The sequence below is a fragment of the Leucopleurus acutus genome (genome assembly GCF_964270905.1).
Source record: "Leucopleurus acutus genome assembly, chromosome: 2".
NCBI lineage: Eukaryota > Metazoa > Chordata > Mammalia > Artiodactyla > Delphinidae > Leucopleurus > Leucopleurus acutus.
Window position 1 is genome coordinate 185,939,862 of NC_139143.1, and position 13,401 is coordinate 185,953,262.

Here is a 13,401-nt window from a genome sequence, read left to right on the forward strand (position 1 = left end):
GTCCAGGAAGATCCCACATGCTGCAGAGCAACTAAGCCCATGTGCCACAACTACTGAGCCTGCGCTCTAGAGCCCGTGTGCCACAACTACTGAAGCCCGCGCCCCTGGAGCCCGTGCTCCGCAACAAGAGAAGCCACCGCAATGAGAAGCCCGCGCACCACAACGAAGCGTAGCCGCTCACCGCAACTAGAGAAAGCCCACGCACAGCAACGAAGACCCAACGCAGCCAATAAGTAAACAAATTAAATTAAAAAGAAAAAAAAAGAAGCTGGGACTAGATGGGAGAAACAACTTGTAGGACTCACTACAGCTTCAGTTACTTTAACTGAAAGTTACTTGTAACTGAAAGCATCTCAATTTAGAAGGCTGCCAGGTGACTGCCAAGTCACTCCCGGATGAGGACCTCCTTCCCATGGGTGGCAGCCCACCCAGTATTTGTCTCTGTTAGAAAGCACATCATTCTGGAACAGAAGTCATCCCTTCATGCTCAATGGATAATGAAGCTACCCACTGGCCCTATTTTTACCATCTAGGACCAAAGGAGGCAAGCATAAGCCGGCCTCCTCCTCATGACGTTTCACACTGTTTTCATGGAAAGCTATCACAACCGCCTGAGATTTCTTTTGTTTGAACTACACATGCCTATGTTGTTTTGGTCATTTGCTCTTGCAATCCACTTACTGATCAACAGATCTTTATTCGGTGCCTACCACGTGGCATGCACTGTTAAGGCACTGGGCACACAGCAGTGAATAAAATGGACACAAGTCCCTGTCCCGCAGAACTTATACTCTAGCAGAGGAAGCAGAGAAAACAGGATATACAAGTAATATACACGCTATGTCAGCTGGTGACAGGAGCTCGAAGAAAAAGTGTCTATGTCAGATAGAGGTTGCACTTTTATACAAGGTGGCCAGAGAAGGCCTTTTTTAAAAAAAATTATTTATTCATCTCTAGTCGCAGTGAGCAGGGGCTACTCTTCGTTGCGGTGCGTGGGCCTCTCAATATTGTGGCCTCTCTTGTTGCGGAGCACAGGCTCAGTAGTTGTGGCTCACGGGCCCAGTTGCTCTGCAGCATGTGGGATCCTTCCAGCCCAGGGCTCGAACCCGTGTCCCCCGCATTGGCAGGCAGACTCTCAACCACTGCGCCACCAGGGAAGCCCCAGAGAAGGCCTTTTTGAGAAAGTGACACTTGGATAAACAACTGAAGAGCTGAACAAAAAAGCCATGTGGACTTTAGGGCAGGAGAATTCTAGGCGAAGAAATAGCAAATAAAAAGGCCCCCACTAGGTACCATGCCTGGAATGTTCCAGGAACAGAGAGGAAGCCAGTATGGCTGGAGCAGAGGGCGCAAGAAGGGCAGTGAGAGAGGAGGGCAGGGCCGGGGCAGGGCCCGGTCACACGTGGCCCCGGGTCGAGGTGAGGACTCTGACTTTCATTCTGACTGAGGCCGGGAGCTAACAGAAAATGATGTGACCTGTCTTACGAGGGGTTCGTTTTCTATTTTGTTTTGTTTAAACTTGTTTATTTAATAGATCCCTAAAAATCTGTTTATCCAACCTGCCAAGAGCATGGCTAATAATATCTACCTATTTATGATTATGAATAATGATGATTATATGAGAAACATAATCGGGACTTAACAGCAGAGAGGTGCACTGCCAAGAACTAACCATTCAGAGTCGCCGGAGTCTGCTGGTTTGTGATAGTAACTATCCTGCTTGCTGTAAAAAATAACGCTGCTGTCATACAATGCTGTACTTATGCTTTAGTGGGAGCCAGTATGGCTCTACACTGAGAACAGACTGAGGTGAAGCAAGGGTAGGCATGGAGAGACCAGTCTGGAGCCCATTCCAGTAATCCAGGCAAGATATGCTAGTGCCTTGAACCTGGAGAGGCGGTGAGATGAGAAGAGATGGTGAGAATCGGGTCTGGTTCTAAATTTTGCTGATAGACCTAGAGCTGGGGTCGGCAAGCTACAGTCCACAGGCCACTCTTACCTATTTTTGTAAATACAGTTTTATTGGAACACAGCAATGATCATCATTAGTTTATATATTGCCCATGGCTGCTTTTGTGCTATGGGGCAGAGAAGAATATTTGTGACAGAGACTGCACAGCCTGCAGAGCCAAAAATATTTACTATCTGGCCCTTTAGAGAAAGAGTGTGCTGACCCCCGATCCAGAATATGAGGTAAAAAGAAGAGAGAATGTTTTAGGCTTAAGTAACTAGAAAAAAAAAAGTTGTCATTTATTGAGAAGGGGTCCTAGGAAAAGACAAGATGTAAGGAAATATCAGGAGCTCGATTTTGGACGTGTTACCTGTGAGATGTGTAGTAGATGATGTGTGAGTCTGAGGTTCTAACGACAGGTCTGAGCTGGAGATATAAACTTAGGCATCATCAGATTAGAAATACCAACTAAACCCAGGAAGCTGGATAAAATCAATAAGAGAATAAGCATAGACGGAGAGGACAAGAGGTTAACTGAGTCCTGGAGCCCTGACACTTCGAAGCCAGGGAAACGAAAAAGACTCATACAAAGAGCTAAGAAGGAACAGATGGAGACAGGACGAACACCAGGAGGGTGATGCTCCAGAGCCGAACAGACACCTCAAGGAGAATAAGGCCAAATCCACAGTGAACGGGGCTGACAAGTCAGATCAGACAGTGACTCAGAGCGGACCACGGGAGGCCTCACCTGACAGGATTCGACTCAGCAGAGGTACAAGGACAGAAGGAGGAGACGGAGGACAGGCAACTCTTTCCAGAAGTTCTGTTGTGAAGGGGTGCAGAGATGTGGGGTGGAAGCCGGCAGGGTATATGAGATCAAGAGAGCTCCTTTCTATTTACTCCCAAGAGGGGAGAAGGAAGAGCATGCACAATGGGTGTTAAAAGAAAAAATAAAAGGTTTCCACTTGAGATGGAAAACCAGATGAAGCAGGAGAGAGACAGGAACTGTTGGAACAACGGCTCTGGGTAGGTGAGAGGAGATGGGATCCGCGGCGCAGCCTGCAGTTAGGGCAGGGACAGTTCAAGCCCAACAAGAACTGGCCACACATTCGAGTAGGTGGGTGAAGGCATGATCGAAGCTTAAGGAGGTAAGTTCCCTTCATTTTGACCATTAGTTTAATCTTGCATTTTCAGATTATTTTATCTTAAAAAAAAAGCATTAACCAAACTCATGAAATCAACAGAATCAAATTTAGTCTTAATCTCCTTGCCATCAGAGATAAAGACCTGACCCTGTTTGAAAAAAAAGATGAAAGCTGGGCTTCCCTGGTAGCGCAGTGGTTGAGAGTCCGTCTGCCGATGCAGGGGACACGGGTTCGTGCCCCGGTCCCGGAGGATCCCACATGCTGCGGAACGGCTGGGCCCGTGAGCCATGGCCGCTGAGCCTGCGCGTCCGGAGCCTGTGCTCCACAACGGGAGAGGCCCGCGTACCGCCAAAAAAAAAAAAAAAAGCTGAAAGCTATAGAAGGAAAACAAGTAGCTTCAACAGATCACTATCAAAATGAATAGACATTAACAAAATACACTCTAATGATCTTAATCTTTAAACTACTGCTTGCAGGATTTTAAAAAGTTGCTGTTCAATTCAGCAATTGTTCAATTCATTTTATGTTGCTGTGGAAACGCCACAACTGTAAGCGTTAAGAGCAAGCTTACAGTTGTGGGAACGATAAATGTGTCCCAGGTTTGAAGGCAAGGCTTACCTGATGCACCTATGGGGGAGGTAGCTGGGGTCATGTTGTGGACATTGAGACCAAGACTCTGGGACGGGCCTGGGGCTGAGGCTGCTACAGGAGGCCCCGGAGGGCTCTCCCTCTGGGGAGAGGTGAGCGGGGTGTTTGGCTGGGAGGTCTGTCCACCAGCAAGTCGTGCCAGGCGCCTCCGTCGGATCTACAATGAGAGCGAAAGGGCATTTCATAACTGAACAGCAGAAACACAATTCTGCCAAAGAACAACAACGTTAATGTTATCAATAAGCATACTAGAACTTGACAACTAAATACGCCTTGAGAAAAAGCACTCATTCGAGACAAGTGATAACTCTGTGTACCAGTATTTTTATAAGCTACCACCTCACATTTTAAAAACTGAATCTTTTTTTTCTTTTTGGCCACACCACACAGCTTGTGGGATCTTAGTTCCCTGATCAGGGACTGAACCCAGGCCCTCGGCAGTGAGAGCTCAGAGTCCTAACCACTGGACCACCAGGGAAGTCCCTAAAACCTGCATTGTAATCACCTTACCACCTCTGTTTACTGAATCTTCTTGAGTGACACTGTGAATTTGTAATAAGCATACAACACTTTTAAACACACTAAAGCTTGTTGTTATTGTAATAAAACTATATAAATTTGGTCATATTAATAGGTAGGATATGAAATAAATATAAGTTCCTGAAACAGTGAAATTAACAAAAGTTATATTAGGACAAATTTTACTCTCACTTTCAAGAACAAAATGATTAGATTTTTCTTACTTAATTTCAATAAAAACATAATCAACAACTTCCTCCTTATAATGACATCTCAGAGTTATGAAGCGATTACAAATATGTACCACAAAATCCCGGTGGATCACAGAAATGTTTTCCCCACATTTTGATAGTCACTAATTCATAACCAGGCAAAAAACTGAGCACCTGCCCTCCCAGGCAGTGGGCATACGCAACAATTATGATAAGGCTTCTGGCTTTAAGTAGGCATCAAAGAAGCAAACCAACTAGGTTGCTCACACTCTTTCCATTACGAATAAGTTAGATGAAAAAGTTAAATGACGACAAATGCTAACGGGGACGGACCTCATCTGAACTAAGAACCTATTTGCCATATTCTAACATTGTTGGAAATCTGCTCCTTCTATTGTTCAGACAAGAACATCCTGATTCTTGACCCCAAAGTTCAGAAGCCCCTCCCTGTGCCCCTGCTGTAAATACATCTATCGATGAATTTATGCAAAATCCTGAAGTTGTTTGGTCACAAAAAAAAAAAACTTGTATAAATTATTTATTATTGTAATTAGATCTACACAAAGTTGTCTTTTCACTGTCTGTGTTTTGTTAACGTGAAATTAAATTGTAGTTATAAGTAAAAGTTGGCTGCCTAGGGAACAATAACTGTATATTCAGTTTAACAGAAATAAAAGAATATGTGTCTTAAAAAAAAAACCACCTCACTGAAAGAAGCTAACAAGTCGTTCTCTCAGGAATACTTCACTGGGGGGGGGGGGGGGGGGCGGGGGGCGGGGGAGGGGGACGGACCAGAAACACCACCCCCAACCTGTTCCCAACGCAATTATCAAGCCAGAGACCCAGGGTCTGTGTTCCCAGCTTCTCTGCTGCCCTTCACCTCCTCAAACATAGACAATTTACCACCAAGTCCTGTTCCTTCTGCTGGAGTACACCCTCCCCCCTCAGCTCCTCTGCCACCACCCTCTCTCACCAGGACCTCTGCAAAAGCTTCCTAATGGATACGCCTGGGTCCACTCTGGCCTAGTGAGGGCAGAGGCCCCATCCACCTTTCTTTAAACACTTTCAAAGCTTTAGATTTCTGAAATGCAAATCAAAACCACAATGAGCTAATACCTCACACCCATTAGGATGGCTACTATCAAAACAACAATCAAAAACCCATAAAATAAAAACTATTAGCAAGGGTGTAGAGAAACTGGAACCCCTGTACACTGTTGTTGGGAATGTAAAATGGTGCAGCTGCTATGGAAAACAGTATGGCAGTTCCTTAAGAAATTAAACATAGAATTACCATATGATCCAGTAATTCCATTCATAGGTATATACCCAAAAGACCTGAAAGCAGGGACTCAAACATGTATTTGTTTACCCATGTTCATAGTAAAATTATTTCCAAAAGCCAAAAGGTGGAAGCAACCCAAATGTCTATTAATAGATAAATAAAATGTGCTCTAACCATAAATGGAATATTATTCAACCTTAAAAAGGAAATTCTGACTGCAACACAATGAGCCCCAAGCACTATGCTAAGTGAAATAAGGCAGTCACAAGAAGACAAATACTGTATGATTCCACTTACATGAGGCACCTAGACTAGTCAAATTTCATAGAGGCAGAAAGCAGAATGGTGGTTGCCAAGAGCTAGGGAGATTTTTTTTTTAATCTAAGTATAGAATAAAATCCTAAATGATAAGAAAGCATGTATCACCTAGATTCCTCTGCAACCCATTCCCCACACAGCAATCACAGTAATTCTTTAAAAACACAAATCACGAGGCTTCCCTGGTGGCGCAGTGGTGACGAATCCACCTGTCAATGCAGGTGACACGGGTTCGAGCCCTGGTCCGGGAAGATCCTACGTGCCGCGGAGCAACTAAGCCCGTGCGCCACAACTACTGAGCCTGTGCTCTAGAGCCCACAGCCACAACTACTGAAGCCTGCGTGCCACAACTACTGAAGCCCGCGCACCTAGAGCCTGTGCTCCACAAGAGAAGCCACGGCAATGAGAAGCCCATGCACCGCAGGGAAGAGTAGCCCCTGCTCGCCGCAACTAGAGAAAGCCCGTGCGCAGCAACAAAGACCTAACATAGCCATAAATAAATAAATAAAAAGAAAAGCCAGACATGAAAAAGCAAACACTGCATGATTCCATTTTGATAAATTTCAAAAACAAGAAAAACTAAACTGTAACATTAGTCAGGACAGTGGTTACCTTTGGCAGGGGGTGCGGGGGTACAGGGAGGATGGCTGGGGGAGGCATGAGTGGGTGTCTCGGGTGCTGGTAATGGTCTTTTGTCTTTTTTAACGAGATGCTAGTTTCACAGGTGTGTCCGCCCTGTGACAATTCATTGGGTTGTATACTTACAACTGTGGGTAGTGAGTTCACGGGTGTTCATCATATTACTCTTCATAACTTATACGTTAAATATAGTCTTTTACATGTTTCAAATAGGATATAATTTTTAAAAATAAATCCTACTTATCCCTCAAGGCCCACTGGAAATGCTACAGTCTTTATGAGGATTCTCCATTTTTTTTAATTTAGTGTAAATTAAAATACCTTACACAAACACTGTGCTTACTACCTGATACTGAAATTAAGGCAGTATTTTCATTTTAAAATGTGTTTCTGTATACACACCAATACAACAGAAGAGACTTTAAATTTTCAAGGAAACCAGCATTTGGGGATTTGCTAGAAGTTAAGTTTCATTACTTTAGAGGCAGCTAAACTTAAGAGCCTGTGCTTGACTTGAAATTCAAATGCAACCTTTACTACTAACTCACTACCTAAGTGGGTTCAAGACAAGTCGCCTGACCTCTCTGGGCTTCCAGTTCCGAATCTGTACAATGGGGATAAACAGTGCCTTCCTCAGAGAATTGTGAGAAAACTACCACTCTGCCCTGTTCTCTAATTCATTTTATGTTCACGGCTCTTAACTGACCTACTACATATGTGATGTTTCTTATTTTTTTTAATTAATTAATTAATTTATTTTTTAGCTGCATTGGGTCTTCGTTGCTGTGTGTTGATGGGCTTTCTCTAGTTGCGGTGAGCGGGGGCTACTCTTCGTTGAGGCACGCGGGCTTCTCATTGCAGTGACTTCTCTTTTTGCGGAGCATGGGCTCTAGGCACGTGGGATTCAGTAGCTGTGACACGCGGGCTCAGTAGTTGTGCCTCATGGGCTCTAGAGCGCAGGCTCAGTAGTCGGGGCGCATGGGCTTAGTTGCTCCACGGCATGTGAGATCTTCCCGGACCAGGGCTCAAACCCGTGCCCCCTGCACTGGCAGGCGGATTCTTAACCACTGCGCCACCAGGAAAGCCCTGTGATGTTCCTTTGTGTATTGCTTGTTCACCATCCCCCTATTTTAAGTTTCTTCAGGCCCGGGCTTTTCTCAGTTTTTTCTCTGATGGCTCATCTGTGCCTAGAAGAGTGCCTGGCACATAGTAGGTGCTCTTTAAATATGTGCTGAATGAATTAAAGAATAAATGAAAACTAACAGAAAATGCATTGCATGTAAAATTTACTGTTTAGGGAATGATAATATTACCTTTGAAAAAGCACACACATTGCTTTTGAAAAAAATATGAAGCCACTTTAAATCTGGGTGCTGGGCTTTCCTGGTGGCGCAGTGGTTGAGGGTCCACCTGCCGATGCAGGGGACACGGGTTCGTGCCCCGGTCCAGGAAGATCCCACATGCCGCAGAGCAGCTGGGCCCGTGGGCCATGGCTGCTGAGCCTGCGCGTCCGGAGCCTATGCTCCGCAACGGGAGAGGCCACAGCGGTGAGAGGCCCGCATACCGCGAAAAAAAAAAAAAAAAAACTGGGTGCCAAGTTCAGCCTGAGATGTTACATTCAGATGTCCTCCTCAGTGATATGAACATAGAATAAATGTCCTGACTCACTGTAATACGGGCTTGAAGGAAATTTTCCAAGAAGAAAGATTTCCACCGTGCTGGGATTCCCTAATCCCTCCCCACCACCACTCCACAAACACAGGTTTAAAAAAAAGAATAAGAATCAAGACTTTGTGAAATATACTGTGGACCAGGACGGGAGATGGAGGAGTGGAGTAAGGAAAAGAGACAGGTCCACGCATAACATGAGCTGGTAGGAGGAGACTGGCAGAACCTGTCCTGACCCCCCATCTTAAAAACCTGCTGGGAAGGGAAGAAACAGCCATGGATGGGGCAGTGCTCTGGATGGCCCCGCTGCAATGCTCTCAGTAGAAGACAGTGCCCTTCAGTGGACTGACCACTTTCCACCATGGTGGTGGCTCTGAACTGGCCTAGCAGCCTGAGGACCCTGGGAATTTCTGGACTGGAGACTCTCAAGAGAATGGCTTTGAGCAATCGCAGGTGTGAAGGCCTACCTAATTAATTTGACTATTAAGAGACGTGACCTCACTTTCATCACAAGCAAAACGTATGAGACACAAACTAAAAATAGTCCCAACACACCAAAGTATTATTAAACGTTTTCCTCTTTGCCTACTCTATACATAAGCAGGTAAGACCGGTAGAATGTCTTTTAAGTTAAGCGGAAGTCCTTTTTAAAAGAACTGTCTTCCTAGATGTCACAGAGAGTAAAAAAACCAAGAGCATAAAAAAGGAACTTCCAATTCCTCAACTTACGACCTAACCACAACTCAAACCCAAACATACTGATCATGAAATCTCATTCCTAGAGTTTTTCTTGTCTTGACTGTTTCAGTTCTTATTTCACAAATGACATTAAAATAGGGGTTTCCCGGGAATTCCCTGACGGTCCAATGGTTAGGACTCAGTGCCTTCACTGCTGTGGGCCTGGGTTCCACTGCAGGGGGCACAGGTTCAATCCTTGGTCAGGGAACTAAGATCCTACAAGCCACATGGTACAGCCGAAAAAATAATAATAATAGAATTTAAAAAGGATAAAAAATAAATAAAATAGAGGTTTCCCTGGAATTGTTTTATCTTGATGCAGCATTTCCTACCCTCACGTTTCTGACTAACTAAAAATAGATTCAAAACAGCCTCTGTTCAAAACAGCAAGGGCCACTGTGGTGACATGAGGCAGAAGCTAAGACAGGATGGGCCAAACTGATCCTCCTATTTTTAGCGTTTGTGTGGGGAAAAATAAATCCAAAAGGCACTGTTTTAAATTTAGTAAACAGTCATTCTACAAAAGCATCTTACTTTTCCAAATTATTAAATTCTAAAATATTAAATTCTAACATAAAGAAAAACATTTTCAAATATTTACTCTTTGGGATGGTGTCCTTCTAGAGATATCTCCTGTTTTGATTATTATTGTAGGTTTTATTTTCTTTTTTAATAGCTGGTCATATCTAAAAGTTATTAAATGCTATGACAATTTCACAATATGCCTATATCTAAGCCCAACAATATATCTCAAAGTAAATACATTCAAATCTGAACACCACAGCTCTGAGATCTAAAATTCACAAGTTTCCTTTTTAAAATTCACAATTTTAAATTAATTTTCACTTAAAGCTCCAAAAGTCTTGTCACTTAAATCCCCCCCATTTAAAAAGAATATATTAAACTCAGTCTATCACTGTCACCCTATATACATGAGGCCAAAAATATGAAAAAATGCTTTTTCTTTAAATCCTAACATTACAGCAAGAAGTGACAAGAGTTTAAGTCAAAGATTTCAACTGAACACAAGTACATGTCTCCTTACTTCTCAATACAATCCTATAATCTCCTCTCCTGCAAAGAGGAAGTGAATACGGCACTCAGATAATAAAGTTTTCTAGGTTAGTCACTGACGATTATTGATACTTTGGGAGGCTGCTGCAAACTCTAAGACAAAAAAAAATTAACATTAATATGATTAACACTTACCAAACCCTTATCATGTCTCAAATGCTGGTTCTAAGGGCTTCACGTATATAAACTTAGTTAATAATCCAAAGAGACGGTACATTTATTTTCCCATTTTATAGATGAGAAAGCTGAACTCAGAGAGGCTAAGTGACTTGCTCAAGGTCACACAGCTAGAAAGCCAAAGAGCAGCCACTCTAACTCCACAGGGTACAGCCTTACCCAAACCCCATTGATCTTTTACAGAAGAAAACCCCCTCTGAAGCTGCAGTGTCTTGCAGATGGAGGCAGCCTTACTTCCCTGATGACACAGTGCTTGTGCACTATCAGTTACAAATAAAGGAATTTATGCATAGAATATTGGTATTTCAGATAATGTATTTATATTCTAACAACATTAGAATATTAGAAATCTCCCTCTTTGATGACTGTGTATTCTGAAACAAAGAATATTTCCATTTTCTTGTTTAAAATATATAGAGTATCAATAAATAAAACAGGAAAAAAATGACACTTTATGAACATAATCTTGCCCCCCAAATTCAGTCCTTTGTTGGTTTTTTTGTCTACTTTGCACCAGTCACGGTAGCAGGCACTAAAAGTAAGACAACACTGGGGTCATAAGCTCTATCCTTAAGGACTTCCAGATCCACTGTGGAAAGACATAGAAGAAAATCAACAATTATGATACAGCAAAATAAGGTCTGCATAAGATATAATGAGAGTAGAAAAGACACAAAGGAGAAGAGTGCAACTCTTCTCCTTTGATAATGGATGTCTGGGGCATCCATTATCACTTCATAGGGAGGTTACACATACACACATACATATGTAATACATACATACGGAGCTTAGTCATGCCATATATATATATATATATTTTTTTTTTTTTTTTTTTTTTTTTTTTTTGCGGTATGCGGGCCTCTCACTGTTGTGGCCTCTCCCGTTGCAGAGCACAGGCTCCGGACGCACAGGCTCAGCGGCTATGGCTCACGGGCCCAGCCGCTCCGTGGCATGTGGGATCCTCCCAGACCGGGGCACAAACCCGTGTCCCCTGCATCGGCAGGCGGACTCTCAACCACTGCGCCACCAGGGAAGCCCAGTCATGCCATATCTTTTAAAGAAAACAATGTGTTTCCTATTCAGATATCTCCTGCTCTTAAAAGAAGGTATATTTTTATGTTATATGTATTTTGCCACAGTATTTTTTTAATTGAATTGAAAAAGCAGGTTGCAAAAGGGCACACACTGTGATTACATTTGGGTATACTTACATTACAATAGGTATTAGTGCAAATGAAAATGGCAATGATACATAATAAATTTCTATTTTTGCCCGTCTTCCTTCTCCTTTCACACAATTTCTGATGAAGAGAATGAAACTATTATCTCCTACTATGCCTATAAAATCTGAAAACATTCAGATGCAAGGGCTGTTCTGCTCCAAATCGTCCTCACTCCAAGGACCCAGGATGACAAAGTAGCCTCTGCAGGGAACACTCCCACTTGTCAAGGCAACGGGAGAGGAGCGTGCACACTGGGTGCCGGCCCAGAAGGGACCTATTCGTTTCTGCTCACATCTCATTGGCCAAAACAAGTCACATGGCCACACCTGCAGCCAGTGGGGCTGAGAAACATAACCTTCCGCCAGGAAGGGGCAGGGAGTATCTTGACAATAAAACAGAGGCTCTTTTTCCTTCAGCACACATGCTGTCCAGGTGTTAGGGGTCACTTCCTGTACTGCTGCCTCTTTCTCCCTAGCACACTCCTCTCTAAGACAACTGCCCAGCATCCCCTCCTCAGGTCTTTGCTCAAATGCTACCTTCTTCGCGAGGCCTTCCCTGGCCACCTCCTGTCCCCCATCTCTGCTTTATGGTTCTCTGTACTTTCAAACAGTTCGGTCAAAACCAACATGTATGTTTACGTATGTATGTTTACATGCACACACACACTTACATACTAAGTGAATATGGAACAAGGCAACGCTAACACACGATGAATCCATCCAGGTGACTCGATCAATCTTTCTGCAGATTTGAACATTTTCAGAATAAAAACTTGAGAGAAAAATTATACCTACCAGCCCACCCGGCTTGGCTTTTCTCTAGCCGTGTTCAGCTGCACACAGTAGGCATGAAGTGGGAGCAGCCAGGGTTGCCCATGAGTATGAGACAGTGAGACAGAGGGAAGGTAATGCACAGTGTGTACAAGGCGCGATGACAATGAAGCACAAACCCAAGACAAAGGAAGCCCTGGCAGTGTTCTGATTCCAGGTTCCAGTTCCTTCCCGTGACCCAGCTATCTTGCTGTCCCTGGGCTCAGAAGCAGGACCCCTGTATCCTTAAAATAAATCCTATTTTTGCTTAAGCTGGATAAGCTGCTGTATTACTTACTGTGTACGTGTTTATAAATACTCAATTCCCCAAAGACATGATCAATAGTTTGTGCACAGAATAACACCTGGCTTTTTTCACTATTAGGTTTTCAGGACTCAAAATCACTTTCGCTAACTATAGTACGTCATTTCTGAATCAGCCCAAAGAGTAATCTTGAAAGTCAAGCAACATACAAATTCTACAACATAACACGCTGTGCACGTTACCTGACTAGAGTTTCTTCCTCAGGACAGGTAGGACTCAGCAAGCAAAGGGACACGGGAGCACTGGCAACGGTGGGGAGGCTTTGTGAGAACACACAGTGTTTAGGGAATTCTGGGCTGCTTGTTAAAGATGCGTGTGAATGGCCAAAGCAAGACACAAGGCAGGAAAGACAGGCTGGGGCAAGCCCGTGGTGAGCTCTGAATACCATCCCAAGGCTGAACTTTTTCATGACGTCAAGGAAGAGATTTTGAAGGAGTGACTGGGTCAGATTTATCTTTTAAAACACATCACTCTAGTTACCATGTGGAGAATGGACTAAGGCAGGACAAAGCAAGCCTGGGCAAGGGGGACGTTGCAAGCGACAGTTCCAGGGATATTTAATGTGTATAATCAACAGAACTCGGTCATTATTTTGGAAGTGAGATATGAGGAAGGGTGGAGAGTCTAGGTTTCGGGCCAGGATACCCAAGTGGATGGTAAAATTCCTAAA

The 13,401-nt window shown here is 43.6% G+C and overlaps 1 protein-coding gene across 4 annotated transcripts in view; it reads right to left on the reverse strand.

Annotated features, from left to right (window-relative positions):
* UBE4B (ubiquitination factor E4B) overlaps positions 1-13,401 on the reverse strand; it is a 110,541-nt gene that overhangs the window by 77,590 nt on the left and 19,550 nt on the right. For all 4 annotated transcript variants that reach the window (XM_082833961.1, XM_082833960.1, XM_082833963.1 and 1 more), the window contains one exon: positions 3,715-3,901. In XM_082833961.1, coding sequence (XP_082690087.1) covers positions 3,715-3,901 — 187 coding nt within the window. The remainder of the gene's footprint in view (positions 1-3,714; positions 3,902-13,401) is intronic.